General features: G+C 39.0%; 1 protein-coding gene across 2 annotated transcripts in view; it reads left to right on the forward strand.

The window, feature by feature from the left end:
- The window catches only part of ADGRG4 (adhesion G protein-coupled receptor G4), a 120,928-nt gene that overhangs the window by 86,409 nt on the left and 19,767 nt on the right, over window positions 1-14,752 (forward strand). For both annotated transcript variants that reach the window (XM_011994408.1, XM_011994409.1), the window contains 4 exons: window positions 5,426-5,560; window positions 9,927-10,046; window positions 11,214-11,259; window positions 13,113-13,216. In XM_011994408.1, coding sequence (XP_011849798.1) covers window positions 5,426-5,560; window positions 9,927-10,046; window positions 11,214-11,259; window positions 13,113-13,216 — 405 coding nt within the window. The remainder of the gene's footprint in view (window positions 1-5,425; window positions 5,561-9,926; window positions 10,047-11,213; window positions 11,260-13,112; window positions 13,217-14,752) is intronic.

Consider the following 14,752-nt stretch of genomic DNA (forward strand, 5'->3'; position numbering starts at 1 on the left):
AGCTGATCACGTGGTCATAGCTGGTATTGATGACTACCTTCTTCTGCTACCCATTCTGTATTCCCTTTGCCTTCAGCAAGCACCTCCGCAGGTCGTGGTTTTTTTCCTGGTGGAGTGACGCAAGCCTTCATTCTTGAAAAGTCTGGGCCATTTGTAGTCCTGCCTGGTTGGGCTGTTGTAGTTTCCCATTGACCTTAATCACAGGGCATGGTAACTCTAAGAGATGCCCTAATGGATCTCCTGTATTCCATGCGTACCTTACCTCCGTTGTGGAGTAGGAGACTGATTTCATCTTGATAGTCCGAGTCAATCACCCCAGCCAACACTGTAACGCCCTTCTTAGCCTATTGACTTAAAAGTAGGAGGAGCCCAAAGTGTCCAGGTGGCAATCTTAACTTCCAGTTTAAGGGGATCGATGTTGTGTCTCCTGGTGGCAGCATTCCTCCCTCGGGAAGTAAGACCTCTAGGCCAGCCGAATGTAATATTGTGGGAATAGGAAGCAAAAATTTTGCTAGTGGATCATTAGGGTTCATGGTGAGTAGTGTCACTTCCACTTCCAACTCTTGAGTCCTGGAACTGTGAATCCTGGCTATGGGAAAAACAGTACCATATATTGGACACTGATTCAGAGCACTTATTTTGTATCCCAGTGTGTGATTTATTTTGGTGAATGTTTCACATGGAATTAAAAAATATATATGCATTCTACAGTTGTTGGATATAGGTCAAGGTGCCAGCAGTGTTGTTCCAATCATCTTTGTTTTATCCTAGTTGTTCTCTAGTTGAAAAGGGTGTTAAAATCTCTAATTTTGTGCAACTGTCTATTTCTCCATTTATTCCTTTGAAGTTTTGCTTTGTTTATTTTGGGGCTCTTTTATTAAGCACATATACATTTGTGTTGGTTTGTCTTTCTAATACTAATCCTACCCCCAAACCTATTTATCATTATTAAATATCCCTCTTTATCTTTCATAATACTGTCTTGAAATTATTTTATCTGATTTCAATATAAAAAACCAAGTCATCCAAGCCTTCTTATGGTTACTCTAAAAGGTACAAATGTATATTTTATATTCATTTGCTTTCTAGCTGTCTTTATATTTAAAGTGTACCTCTTGTAGATAGCATATAGTTTGTGTTTCATTTTTTATCCATCCTGATAATATCTGACTTTTAATTGGAGCGTGTAGTTTTTTTAACATTTAATGTAATTATTTATGTGGTTAGATTTGAACTATCATTTTATTTTAATTTCTGTCTATCCCTCTGGCTTTTGTTCCTCTGTTCTTTCTTTCCTGTTGTCTCTTGCTTTATTTTAACATTTATTATAGTTGAATTTTAATTGTTTACCGACTCTTTAATTGTATATATTTGCCTTTCTTTCTTTCTTTCTTTCTTTCTTTCTTTCTTTCTTTCTTTCTTTCTTTCTTTCTTTCTTTCTTTCTTTCCTTCTTTCTTTCTTTCTCTTTCTTTCTTTCCTTCTTTCTTTCTTTTTCTTTCTTTCTCCTTCCTTCCTTCCTTCCTTCCTTCCTTCCTTCCTTCCTTCCTTTCTCCCTTCCTTTCCTTTCTTTTTGGAGTCTCCCTCTGTTACCCAGGCTGGAGTGCAGTGGCACGATCTGGGCTCAGTGCAACCTCCGCCTCCTGGGTTCAAGTGATTCTTGTGCCTCAGCCTCCAGAGTAGAGGGGACTACAGGCATGTGCCACCACGCACGGCTTTTTTTTTTTTAAGTAGAGACAGGGTTTCACCATGTTGATCAGGCTGGTTTCAAACTCCAGACGTGAAGTGATCCACCTGCCTCGGCCTCCCAAAGTGCTGGGATTACAGGCGTGAGCCACCATGCCTGGCCTACATTTTTTTCTTAATGGTTGCTCTAGAGATTATAATATACACTTGTATATTTTTTACAGTCTACTTAGAGTTAATATTGTACTGCTTCATGTAAAATGTAGAAACTTTAAACTAGACGTATCAATTTATGCCCCCTGTTTTTTATGCTATAATTGTCACACACACATTTTACACAAAAAGATTATAAACTTCACAAGACAATGTTATAGTCATTACTTTAAAAAGTCCTATGTTATTTTAAAAAATTGAGAGAAAAAATGGTTTTTTACATTTACTTAGATATGTATTATTTTTGATGCTCTTCATTCCTTCCTGAAGGTTAGAGTTCTATTTGGTATCATTTCCCTTCAGCTCAAAAAATATTCACTTAGGATTTATTGTAATGCAGGTCTGATGATGATAAATTTTCTTAGTTTTTAATTTATCTGAAAATGTCTTTATTTTATCTTTATGCTTGAAGGATATTTTTGTTTGCTATAGGATTCAGGATTGGCAAGTCCTTCCCCCAGTCCCCACCATTTTAAAGATATCATTTCACTCTCTTCTGGCCTCCATGTTTTCTGAAGAGAAATCAGTAATCATTTGAGTTCTTGTTTTTCTGTATATAATGTGTAAATTTTCTCTGGCTTTTTAAAATATTTTCTTTGATATTCTGCAGTTTGACTATTATATGCCTGGGCATTTTTTTTCTTTGTTCTTATCGTGCCAAGGATTTGCTGAGCTTCTTGAATATGTAAATTTATACCTTTTACTGAATTTGGGGAAATTTTCACTGTTATTCCTTCAAATACTGTTTCCTCACCATTTTCTCTTTCCTCTTCTTTTGAGACTCCAATTACTTGTATGTAAGACCTTTTGATACTTCCCCACATATCCCTGAGACTGTTCATGTTTTTAATTATTTCACTATCTATTCTTCTAAAGGGATCATTTCTGCTGATCTACCTTTAAATTTGCAGACATCTGTTGTTTTTGTGTTACTATTGGACCCATCCTGTGCAATTTTAAAAATTGTACTGTTTTTGGAATTCATGCTAAATGAATAGATTTTAGCTACTCTTGCCATAAAAACAACAAAAAAAGAGGTAACTATGTGAGATCATGGATATGTTAATTTGCTTTACTATAGTAACCTTTTTACTCTCTATATGTATCCCATAATATCATGTTATATACCTTAAATACAAACAATAAAATTTACTTTTTTAAAAATTCCAATATTATGCTTAAAGTTTAGAATTTCTATTTTGTATGTTTCCATATTTTTTTTTGCTATTATTTCCTCTCTCCATTAATTGCAAACATATTTTATTTTAAATACCTCAGCATAGTTATCCTAGCTGCTTTAAAATCCTTGTCTGCTAATTCTAATATCTGGATCATCTCAAGGTTTAACTCCATTGATTGTCTTTTAAAAATGGGTCACATTTTTTCTTCATATATTGAGTAATTTTGGATTATGTCCTGGGTATTATAAATGTTATATATGAACACTCTAGATTCTACTCTATTCTTTTGTAGATTATAGATTTTTGTCATAACAGGCAATTAACTTGGTTGGTCTATACTGTAGACACCATCTCTTGACTGGCAGTTCAAATCTCAGTTAACTTCCTTCATTATTAATGGAAATCTGTCCTGTACATATGTGGTCCAGAGGTAAGGCAGATATTTGGGCAGAATTTATACTCAGAATTTTGGATCCCGCTTTCCATTCCAGATGTCCCCCCACAACCCCCATCACCTCCCAGTGGCTATGGTTGCCCTGACTTTTGTTTCTGGTTCTTCATTCCACAAAGACTGCAATTTAGAAAAAAAAAAAAAATCAAAGTTTTAGATGTCCTTCACAGCATTAGTTTCAGCCTGCCATCAGGCTGCAAGCTGTAAAAACGGGTACCCCACCTTGTGATGTTACCTTTTTCCAAGTGTTTACTCTTCTCCAGAAACTGTCTGGTAATTTTCCAGTGCCTTCAAGTCGTTGTTACTTTGTATTGTTGTTACATGCAGGAAGGTTGAGTTTATTAGGAGCTACTTAGCCATACTGAAACAGATGTTGAATTCCCAGTGTATTTTGTTTACAATGGGGTTTTCTATCATGAATCTTGGTGGAGAGACAAAACAAACAACACCGGTTGTATTCTTGGTACCAAATTGCTTACACGTAGAAGCTAAATCATGTCCTCTCCATGGTACTTGACTGCCCCAGCAGAGTTCATTTCTGCTTAGCAAAGAGCCATATGGCTTTTGAGACTACAAGTCATTTTTAGAAATATTATTCACTTTTAACCCCCGTTATACACCCAGCTAGATAATAGCAACTTGAGAGGCAACAGATAAATTTTAAAAGTGGGCCAAAATCATATATATCTTTGTTCAACCACATCTCAGTTGTGTGACCCTAAGCAAGTCACTTAACCTTTCTAAGCCATTTCCTGTTGCCATAATACAACTTACCTCTCAGAGTTGATAGATTAAATGGGAGAATGCAAGTAAGTGTGTCCACATATCCTGTTTTGTCTGGGAGAGTCCCGATTTATGGCTGTGGACTTAGTGTAATTATTAACAAAGCCTTTTTGACTCTCAAAAATGTTCCAGTACTTGTCAAATACTATTACCAATCAACTCAGCAAATACTTCGAATAGTGAATGTCTTATTCCATTTTGTGCGGCTATAACAGAATACCACAGAATGGGTAATTTCTGATGAAGAGAAATTTATTGGTTCACAGTTCTGACGACTGGGAAGTCGAAGATCAAGGGGCCATCTGCGGTGAGAGCCTTCTTGCTGTGTCATCCAATGGCAGATGTGCAAAGAGAGGGAGAGAGAGAAGAAAAGATTTAACTCACAGCCTCAAGCCCTTTTATAATTGGCATTGATCCATTCAACAGGGTGGAGCCTTCATGACCTGAACATATCCCATTGTGCCCCAGCCCCCATTATTATCACATTGGGGATTAAGTTTCTAGTACATGCTTTTGGGGGGACATATTCAAACCATAGCTGTGACATGCAGCAGAATTGCTAAGCGCTAATGCCTCACTTTACCGCTTCACTTTTTAACCAAAACATTGCTCCATAAACTATGAGGAAAGTGCCTAATACCATTGTATTGTGTTTTTTGTTGTTGTTTTGTTTTTTCCTTTTATCATATGGAGGACGGTATCCTGATTTCCAAGACTGGTCTTTATTTCTAATAATCAGGGCAAATGACCTAATTTGTCATTTCCCTCTCATCTCTATTATTACCCAGGTGAAAGGAGATCAAAGGGAGAGAACCTCAGAGGGAGAGAACCTCAGGAATAGGCTTAGAAAGGAAAAGATGATGTGTGTTCGTGTCTATGTCTATGTGTACCAGGATCATGTCTTGGCCTGTGATTGTATATGTGTGTGTGTGTGTGTGTGCGTGTGTGTGTGTGTGTGTGTGTGTGTGAAAAGTATATCATAGCTTATGGAGCTAGTTCCCACCTTTCAGCCCTTTGAGTGATATTCTGAGGCTGAACTGGGATGGGAGGTGGGCAAGACTTCACTATGATGAATGAAGACTCCAATTTTCATTTTTTGGCTTTTCTTGACAGATTTTCCTAGGCAATGTCCCTGTGGGAGGGATTTTGGCTGCCATATATTTGCCTAAATCACTGACGGAGAGAATTCCTCTTAGCAACTTACAAACGATCTTGTTTAATTTCTTTGGCCAAACTTCACTCTTTAAGGTAAATTCTTGCCTGTGGTGACTGTGATGAACTGGCATATGGTGACTCATTGTAATCATGAACTCTTGCTATTTTCATGATATTCTGTTTATTTTAGAATATGCTGATTGATTCCACAAGTCTTCCAGCACAACCCTTGCCCCTTAACATGAATCAACGTCTACTTTAATGATGTTCTACAGTTTTTAATTTTCACAACATCTCAGCTTTGGAAGGGACCTTAAAGATTATCTGGTGGCTAAACAGGGGTCTCAAGATGTTTCAAAGCCAGAAAAGAACAGCGAGTTCTCCTGATGAAATAATGTTTCGGCTTGTCAGTGCTTTCCTCCCAAATCTCCCCTGGCTCCTCAAAGCCAACATGTCCACTATTTTGGGCCAATTCCTTTGAAGCTGGGTGGTATCCAGAAGGACATTTGCCTGCAGGCATTTGTTGCTACTTCCCACAGCCCCCACAGAACTTTCCCTGAAGGCTGCAGTCCTCACCCACTAGAAAACAGAGGCAGCCTGATGTGATGCTGAAGAATGTGGACTCAGGGGCAGCCTGGTTGAATTTAAAGCTGGCAATGCCGTATTCTGCCTGTGTGTCCTCAAGCAAGTTACTCAACCTTCATGTGCCTTAGTTTCCTTCTCTGTAGCATAGGGTAATATGAATACCTTATAGAGCTATTGAAGGATTAAAGGAGTTAGTGTATTTAAAGTGCTTACAATACTGCTTGGCACATAAGGACCGTGTTAACTGTTTGCTCTACTATTATTATTATTATCCTGTCTTAGGTCTCTGCCTAACAAAAGGCTCATTCATTTAGACCAAATCTGTCTCATCTATTTATTGGGAAGACAGTAATCAGAGTTTGCATGAATTTGAAGATAATGAACACTATTAATTGTTAATATTTACATTTATTATTTCATCCACTTCTCATGAGAAGTCAAGACTCAAAAAGTTTAAGTAATTTTTCCCAAGGCCACATACTTAAAAAGTGGTGCAGCTAGGAATCAAACTCAGGCTATCTGACTTGAAAGTTCATGTATTTAAGAAGTCAATACATTAATTTTCCTAGATGTGTTTGTATTTCTAAAGAGGTTATCCAAAGTAATGAATTTCTAATGGTCAAATATTCACATTTCTTTTGTGGGAGATTGCACTGGGTCAACTCAAAATATAGCACATACCCATACCACACACCACCTCAACTATACCATGTCACCTCCAGCTATGTCTATAAGACTTTCTGTTCCCCTGGAGTTCTCTAGCCACTCCTTTCTCTATCTAAATTCTATTTGTTCCTGTGGGCTTAGTTCAAATCCCACCCAGGATGGCTGCTTGGAGTAAGTGAGCCTCTGCTCTCCTTCCTGCCTCCTGGGCAAAATATTTAGTGGGCAAAACATTGTAATAAAAATTAAAAATGTGATCCATAACACTCTGACTCTTTTGGAAGGCTTACAATTTCTCTGTGTCACCTGAGATGCCATTATTTTGGTCTTAATTTCTCTCCTTTCTTCAGAGGGCTGTGCTTGCCTCATAGAATAAGAGATAAACTTGTTTTGCATAGATTTCACACTTAATAAGTCATTTTTATTCACTAACACTTTCTACTGAAAAAGATTAAAGATCTTTGCCAAAATTAGCCTGCAAACGTCATAGTACCAGATGAAGAAGGATTAGAACTAGCCTGCCGTCAAATTCAGTGCTGAAAGGGCCCTCCTAACTCACATCATCCCATCTATTCAGTTTACCATTGGTAAAAGTAAAATGGATATTGAGGACATTGAGACTCAGAGAGGGGAAGGAATCTGCTGAAGGTGCCACAATTTATTCATTTATTCACTCAATCATTTATTCATTCAGCAAATATTTATTTAATTCCTACTGTGTGTCTTACATGGTGCTGAATGCTGAGGATGCAATGCTGAACAAGAGACATAGTGCCTGCCCTCACGGAACTTCCAGTCTGCTGGAGGAGAAAAGAGACCTAAACGTTCTAACATTGAAGGGGTGACCCAAGGCTGGGATCTGTGCCACTGGTTATTGGGGAATGAGTACTTACAAAAGATGCTGCTCTTTAATTCTGTTTTTCTTGAATCCCCGAGTATCACAGCCTTGCTTTCACACTACTTCCTCTAACATTTTTTTGATCAAAATCTTAAGTTATTATGACATATAACTTTAGACATTTGTTTGTTTGTTTGTTTGTGTCTTTTAAAGACAGGATCTCGCTCTGCCACCCAGGCTGGAGTGTAGTGGTGCAATCACAGCTCACTACAACCTCAAACTCCTGGGTTTAAGTGATCCTCTTGACTCAGCCTCCCAAGAAGCTGGGAATATAGGTGCTTACCACCGTGCCCGGCTAATTTTGGTTTTTGGTTTTTTTTTTTGTAGAGACAGGGTCTCACTTTGTTGCCCAAGCTAGTCTCAAACACCTGGCCTCAAGCCATCCTCCTGTCTCTGCCTCCCAAAGTGCTGGGATTACAAGTGTGAGCCACTATGCCTGGTCCACAGAAATTGTTGATAAGGCACCACTCTTGGATAATATGTGTCTCCTCCTCCATGCCTCCACTAGCTGTGATTCTCAAGGAGAGGGACAGGCACTAGACGGTTACAATACGGCACGGAGACTCTGGGTGCATAGAAGAGGAGATCTACCACTCATCTGGGAGATCAGGAAAGTGCAGTGAGCGAAAGGTCTCAGCGGAGTCCTGAAGTTGAATAGGAGCTCAAAGATGAAACAGGGCAAAGAAAAGGAGGGAAGAGAGTTTCAGATAGAGGGAATAGCTTGTCTAAAAGTTCAGAGGTATACCAGATAAAACTTGAGCCTACAGTGCAAAGGGTGGAAGGATGGGAAGGCTCTGTTCCTTTCCTGGCATGGCTACCATTTTGTAGTAAGGGAAATGAGATCAGAGAAAAGGCTAATTAAGCCTTGGGTCATAGCATGTGTCTCCTCATTTGGCCTTTTCACTACAGAAAACTGTGTCTCTTAGACTAACTTGGGAGGATCATTAAATAACATCTAGTCTGCCATCTTTCCTAGTGTCACCAACAGACCAAGAAGGGGTAATAAGGCTTAGGAGGAACAAGGGAGCTAGGGTTAGCACTTAGCCTTTTGAATGTCAGCAGGGCCCTTCCCATTATATCTTGCTGCTGGCCGTCTCTAAATCAGGTTGCCCCAGACTGGCTTTGAATGAACAGAACAGGTCAGAAACAGGAAGTAAGTAGAGTCTTAGTGGAGCCCCAGGCTGAATTCGCAACTACCCAGGCTGCAGGGCTCAGGTGTGTAGGGTAGGTAGTAGGGACTGCACACTGTTTCTTCAGAAACATGAAACCTTGGCATCTTCTGAAAGTGGCCCAGCAGGGTCTCCAAGGAATATCATCTGGGTTCATGTCCTCTAGGCTTTTTTGGGGAAGTCCTCAGAGATTTTTCTTCCTCTCCCTCTTGTCTGGTATCACCAGCCCTGTCTCTGGCCTCTTCACATGTGCCTGTGCCCCTGAAAAGGCAGCCTCTCAGCTGGCTTGCATCCTGAAGCCTTGGCCTGGGGTACTTTGGCACTGTTAGTTAGCAAGCCCTGCTTCTCAGCAGTTACATTCTAGTTTGTTGCCTTTAAACCGACATTTATTAAGCATCCCTGCCCTGTCATTCACTAGCCTTGTGACCTTTATCCATATAGGCACTGAGCCACCCAAGCCTCAGTTTATCTGAAAAATGCTTATATGGTTTCAGTGAGGACTGCAAATGGCATGTGCATTAAAAGCACATAATAAGTGGCTCACTGTGGGCACAAGACACCTACTGTGTGCTAGGATATGTGAGGAACACCAGGCTATACAATGCCTGGGCTCTGCCCTCAGAGCTCACAGTCCCCTAAGAAGGCGATGACTGTCCTCTGAGATTTGTTTCAAACTGGGTGTTCATCAACCTGCTTCCATCTCTGTCAGAATAGAATAAGAAGTGGTTTATAACTTACACATGATAGATTTAGGTTTCTTATAGAGGAGCTCCCTAAAAGTAAGCAAGGATGGTTGAGAGTTAGAACTGGGATAAGTTGTGAAATGTCAAGGTCCAGAAAGTTATCAAAATAGAGAATAGTTTCATTTTGTTGCTAGTGCAGTACTGAGTAGCAGATGCAAAACCAATGCATGCTAGATAGACATTTGGATGGATAGATGGATTAATGAATTCTTCTAGCTTGGTATAATGGAGAACTTATGTGAAGACAGGAGATGAGCTGAATAACCTTTGACCTTAGCTTGCAATTTTATTTTCCACATTTCTGTACCTAATGTTGTGTGTAGCACTTCAAAATTCCAGATTGATTATTAATATGTAATTAGAAATTTAGGTCCTGAACTCCTCTTTTGTTTCATCTGCAGACCAAAAACGTCACTAAAGCATTAACCACATATGTTGTGAGTGCCAGCATTTCAGATATGTTTATTCAAAACTTAGCTGACCCAGTGGTTATCACTCTGCAGCATATTGGAGGAAACCAGGTAATATATCCATTTTCAGTTCTGAATCAAATGGCCTCAGGAACTCTTCACGATGTTTCTGTTAAAAGTAATTTGTTAATTAACAGATGTGATTCTAACACTTAATGAAGAATGTCCTATTCCAGGTAGCAAAGGTGTGTTATAATTGGAACCTTCTAGAAATAATGCCTTATCCTAAAGTGATCGGCATTCTAGCACTGTGACAGATTGGTGGGGCAGTGACTGGATCTTTTGGATGTCCCATCACACTAAATGACATGTGATTCCATTTATTTTTGAGTGAGGCAAGCAACTTCACTCAAAATAATTGAATATTTGTATTACTTGAATTTCCATAAAGAACATTAAAATGTGTATGAATTATCACCAAAGAACTAAAAGCATAGTCGTATGGCATAAAATAAGGTATATATTACTAAATAATCAAATTTAGCCTAAGTACAAGTATGAATGACGATTCCATTATTTGACATTAATGTATGGCCAGTGTGAAGTCTCAATATATTTCTCCGTTCCCAGTCTAAAAGACCATATGGTTCAGCATACTTTTCACTGGTCTTGCTTCTGGAAGGGAAGGAAAGAAGGAAGAGAGGGAGAGGAAATTTAAAGAAGCAAATACCAAATGAAACATGTTAGATAGGTAAGATCTCTCAATTTGGTCTGGGCTACAGCACTTCAATTATCCCCCGTAACTAATTGCTCCTTGCCTGCAGTTTCCTGAAGACTATAAGAGCTGGTGAGATCTTAGGAATGTTCTGTAGGCCTAATGAGGGAACAGATCAAATTTGTGTTCATAAGGCTTGATCTCAGCAGTGAGGCCCGAATTCCAAAGCTGCGGAAGGAACACATCAGCCCAGCATTGACTATCCATAGCCTTGTACCAGAAGGGCATGGCAATTTTTAATACTATCAAATATTTTAAAGGACATATCAGATCACCATCCAGTGACATGCTGTTTTCTCACTTGTAAATCCAGAGTTAGATGGAGTTAGTCTAACAGCCAATTCACAAATGGCCCAAATGTGTATGTGTATATGTGTGTGCATATGAGTGTGTTCATGTCTACCATGGGAAAACGTATTGAGAAGAAAACACTTGTGTGTATATGTTACTATATGGTAAATATCACAAAGCAAGGTGTTTACCTCTGATTTCCTTTTTTCCAGAATTATGGTCAAGTTCACTGTGCCTTTTGGGATTTTGAGAATAATAGTAAGTATTTTTGCTAGCAACTTTGACTTTGCCCCAGACCATTTTCCCACTTGGCAGTTAAATGGGAAGGAGTTGTGCTCAAGCTACTGTCTTATCAGACCCTACAGAGCATTCTGAATGACCAAGATACAGGATATGATTTTTATATCAAATTAGGGCATGGGAATTAAGACAACTTTCCTTTTTGATAGGTAAGATCTCTCAATTTGTGCTGGGACTACAGTGCTCCAATCATGCCCAATAACTAATTGCTCCTTACCCGCAGTTTCCTGAAGAGTATAGGAGCTTATGATAAGTATCTTAGGCCCCAAAGATAATTATTTGGGAAATCAGAAAAATCACACAACTCGAGGGTAAGCAAAGTTGGAAGAAAGAAATTTGGAAGGCCCAGCGCAGAGTAACCTTGAGTTGTTTGAAGAAAGTTGAGGAAGGAATACCTGGTTCTTTATGTGGGCTTTCCCACAGAGTTTTGCGAGATCTACAACCTCCTTCCCTTTTTTTTTCTCCTCACCTCTTTTAGACTGACTGTGTGACCTTGGGTAAGCAATTTACCCCCTCTGAGCCCCAGTCTTTTTATCTTTTCATTGAGGAGATGAAACTTCTTGGTTGGTCTCTAAGGATCCTAATTGCTGGAATAAGCATGAGTCTTTGGAGACAGATAGTAAAAGAGACTGGGAATGGTCATTGCTGACTGATTTGCTCTTAGGCCTGCCATCTTCACTGGAAATATCCAGGGTTATCACCAAATGTCAGACAATTTCCAAACAGAATCAATTTCCCTAAGAACGCCAGGAGTGGCTAAGTGAGGAGTCCTTCTGCCTGTGGAAACTCTGCCTAGGACCTTTCCCTTTTTCACTATCCTTGGAATTCTGGGACAAAATGGAAATTCTCTTCCCATTTGGCTCCCTAGGGTATAAGAATACTACTTCTTTCTTACAGACAAAAATAACACTGCCTGCCCTTTCCTGATTCCTTCCAAGTCTCTCAGGATAAAACTCCTATAAAGTGATGAGCTTTGTCCCCTACAACCTCAATAAGTTGATCTCTGTGTTCATTAATGCAAATTACTGGGCTAATCTCAGGTCACCCTTTGCCCCTGCACCTTTGTCCCATGCATCTAGAACCTCTGGAACCTTTGGCATTATCCCAGATGGACAAATGTTGACCACACTTAGCTGCCTGCCCTGGGATAACCCCTTTGGTCTAGTGCCACTCGTGTAGTTCTACTCTCAATCCGGTCTAGTACCTGAGATCTACAGGTTGTGGAAGTATAAGTGTTAGTTCTAAACCCTGAGTGTGATCAGAAGAAACTAGCCAGGTGTCCAGTAGAGCAGAGGCTCTAATTGGCCCTGCAGAGTTCTAGACCATGATCTGACTTTGGTTCAAAGCACTTGAGACCCTTTGAATTGCGGGTTCAGCTGGGTTTTCAGATGTCTATTCCAGTCCCTCTGAGTAAGCTCAAGTGTCAGCCTATATTCCATATGTCCATGTCCTTAAAAAGATTCCAGATCTGCCTGCTTCCTATTTATTGGCCACTTTTTAAAAAAATCTTTATCACTGTAGTGTGGTGGCAGGACTTTTGTTCATGGTTAGAGTCTGTCCTAATTTATAGAGGTATGGTACAAGAACTGGAAAAGTGAGAGCTGAAGAAGTTATGCCATTTACGAAGTCCCCAAAAAGTCAGTTTAGTCTATTAGACTTAATTTAATTTCAGTGTTCAATTATACCCCTAATCTTGCTGTCTTAGCAAATAATACTAATTATAACATACGTTTAAATAGTGCATATAATGAAAAGTTAAACATTTCTGAGAAAAACAAAATTGCTTTGAAATTTCCTTCTGTCACCTACAGATGGGCTGGGTGGATGGAATTCATCAGGCTGTAAAGTAAAGGAAACAAACGTAAATTACACAATCTGTCAGTGTGACCATCTCACCCATTTTGGAGTCTTAATGGTGAGTTGTCTCTTAGTCACTCCTTGATGGAAGTTTGAGAATTTTTATTAGACCAGTAATACATGTGTGAATTGTTATTTAAAAATGGTATGCATTTGGAAAAGAAAAGCCCCCCTCCAATTTGTTCATCCAAAGTAGAGCAGATTGAGACAAATATTTATTTATTTTTTCTCCTTATACAATTAATGCTTGCTTCTCAAATTTCAAACAGTACAGAAAAGGTCCCTGTAGCCTCCCTCCCAAGTGATCACCACCTTTAACAGTCTAACGTGTATATTAATTTAGGTTTTTTTCCTGTGTATATATTAATGTATGTTTTTGCTTTGTTTTATAAACATGGCATCAAATTATTCATACTGTTTTTACCAATTGCTTTTTTCACTTAACAACATATATTGCACAACTTTCAGGCAAATGTGTATCTATCTATTATACTTCAATTTTTAAAATACCTTTATAGTATACCATTGTTTGGGTTTAACACAATAAATTTAACTAATTCCTGACTGGTGGACATTATAGCTGTTGCTGTTTTTCTCATTACAAACATTTCTGTAATACACATTCTTACTCATGTGTCCTCGAACACTGGTGTAAGTATTTTTGCAGGATAAGTTGACAGAAGTAGAATTGCTGGATTAAAGGGTCTGGTCATTAAAATATTTAAATGTAAGAAGGATCATAGGTATTTGTTGAGTTTTTCTTCCAAAGGACTATCAAATGTATTCCTTCTTCTCTACCCACATCAGAATACTTTCCTGGATTTCTTAGGTGACTTTATTATATACTGTTATCTGAATGTGTCATATGTTACTTGTTCCCACAAAGAATGGTTAGCTTTTTGAGGGCTGTGGGTCTGTTTTATATTTATTTTTAAACCATATCTATTCAACAAGTAAGTGGTACTCAATTGATACTTGTTGAATTGTAATAATTTTGTTCAACTCCCTCCAAATTGGCTGGAACACTACAGTGGGAGTCAAAAGACTGGGGTTGGCTGGGCATCATGGCTCACACCTGTAATCCCAGCACTTTGGGGGCCGAGGTGAATGGATTGCTTGGGCCCAGGATTTCAAGGCCAGCCTGGGCAACATGGCAAAATCCTGTCTCTACAAAAAATAAAAATAAAAAAAGTAGCCGGGCATGATGGCATGTGTCTGTAGTCCAAGGTACTCGGGAGGCTGAGGTGGGAAGAATCACCTGAGTCCAGGGAGGTTGAGGCTGCAGTGGGCCATGATCAGGCCACTGCACTCCAGTCTGGGCAACAGAGTGAGACCCTGTCTCAAAAAAAAAAAAAAAAAAAAAAAAAAAAACAGAGAGAGAGAGAGACCAGGGTTCTTGTTCCAGCTCTGTCTGTAACTAGCTATGTGATCTTGGTCAGGTTGTTTCCCTCTTTTGGATCTTAGATTTTTCTTCTGAAATGTGAATGACTGGAGTACACCAGGGTTTCTCAATCTTGGCACTATTGATATTCTGGCCAAATAGTTCTTTTTCTTTTTCTTTTCTTTCTTTCTTTTCTTTTTTTTTTTTTTTTTT

This window comes from Mandrillus leucophaeus, unplaced genomic scaffold, assembly GCF_000951045.1.
Source record: "Mandrillus leucophaeus isolate KB7577 unplaced genomic scaffold, Mleu.le_1.0 Scaffold456, whole genome shotgun sequence".
Lineage (NCBI taxonomy): Eukaryota > Metazoa > Chordata > Mammalia > Primates > Cercopithecidae > Mandrillus > Mandrillus leucophaeus.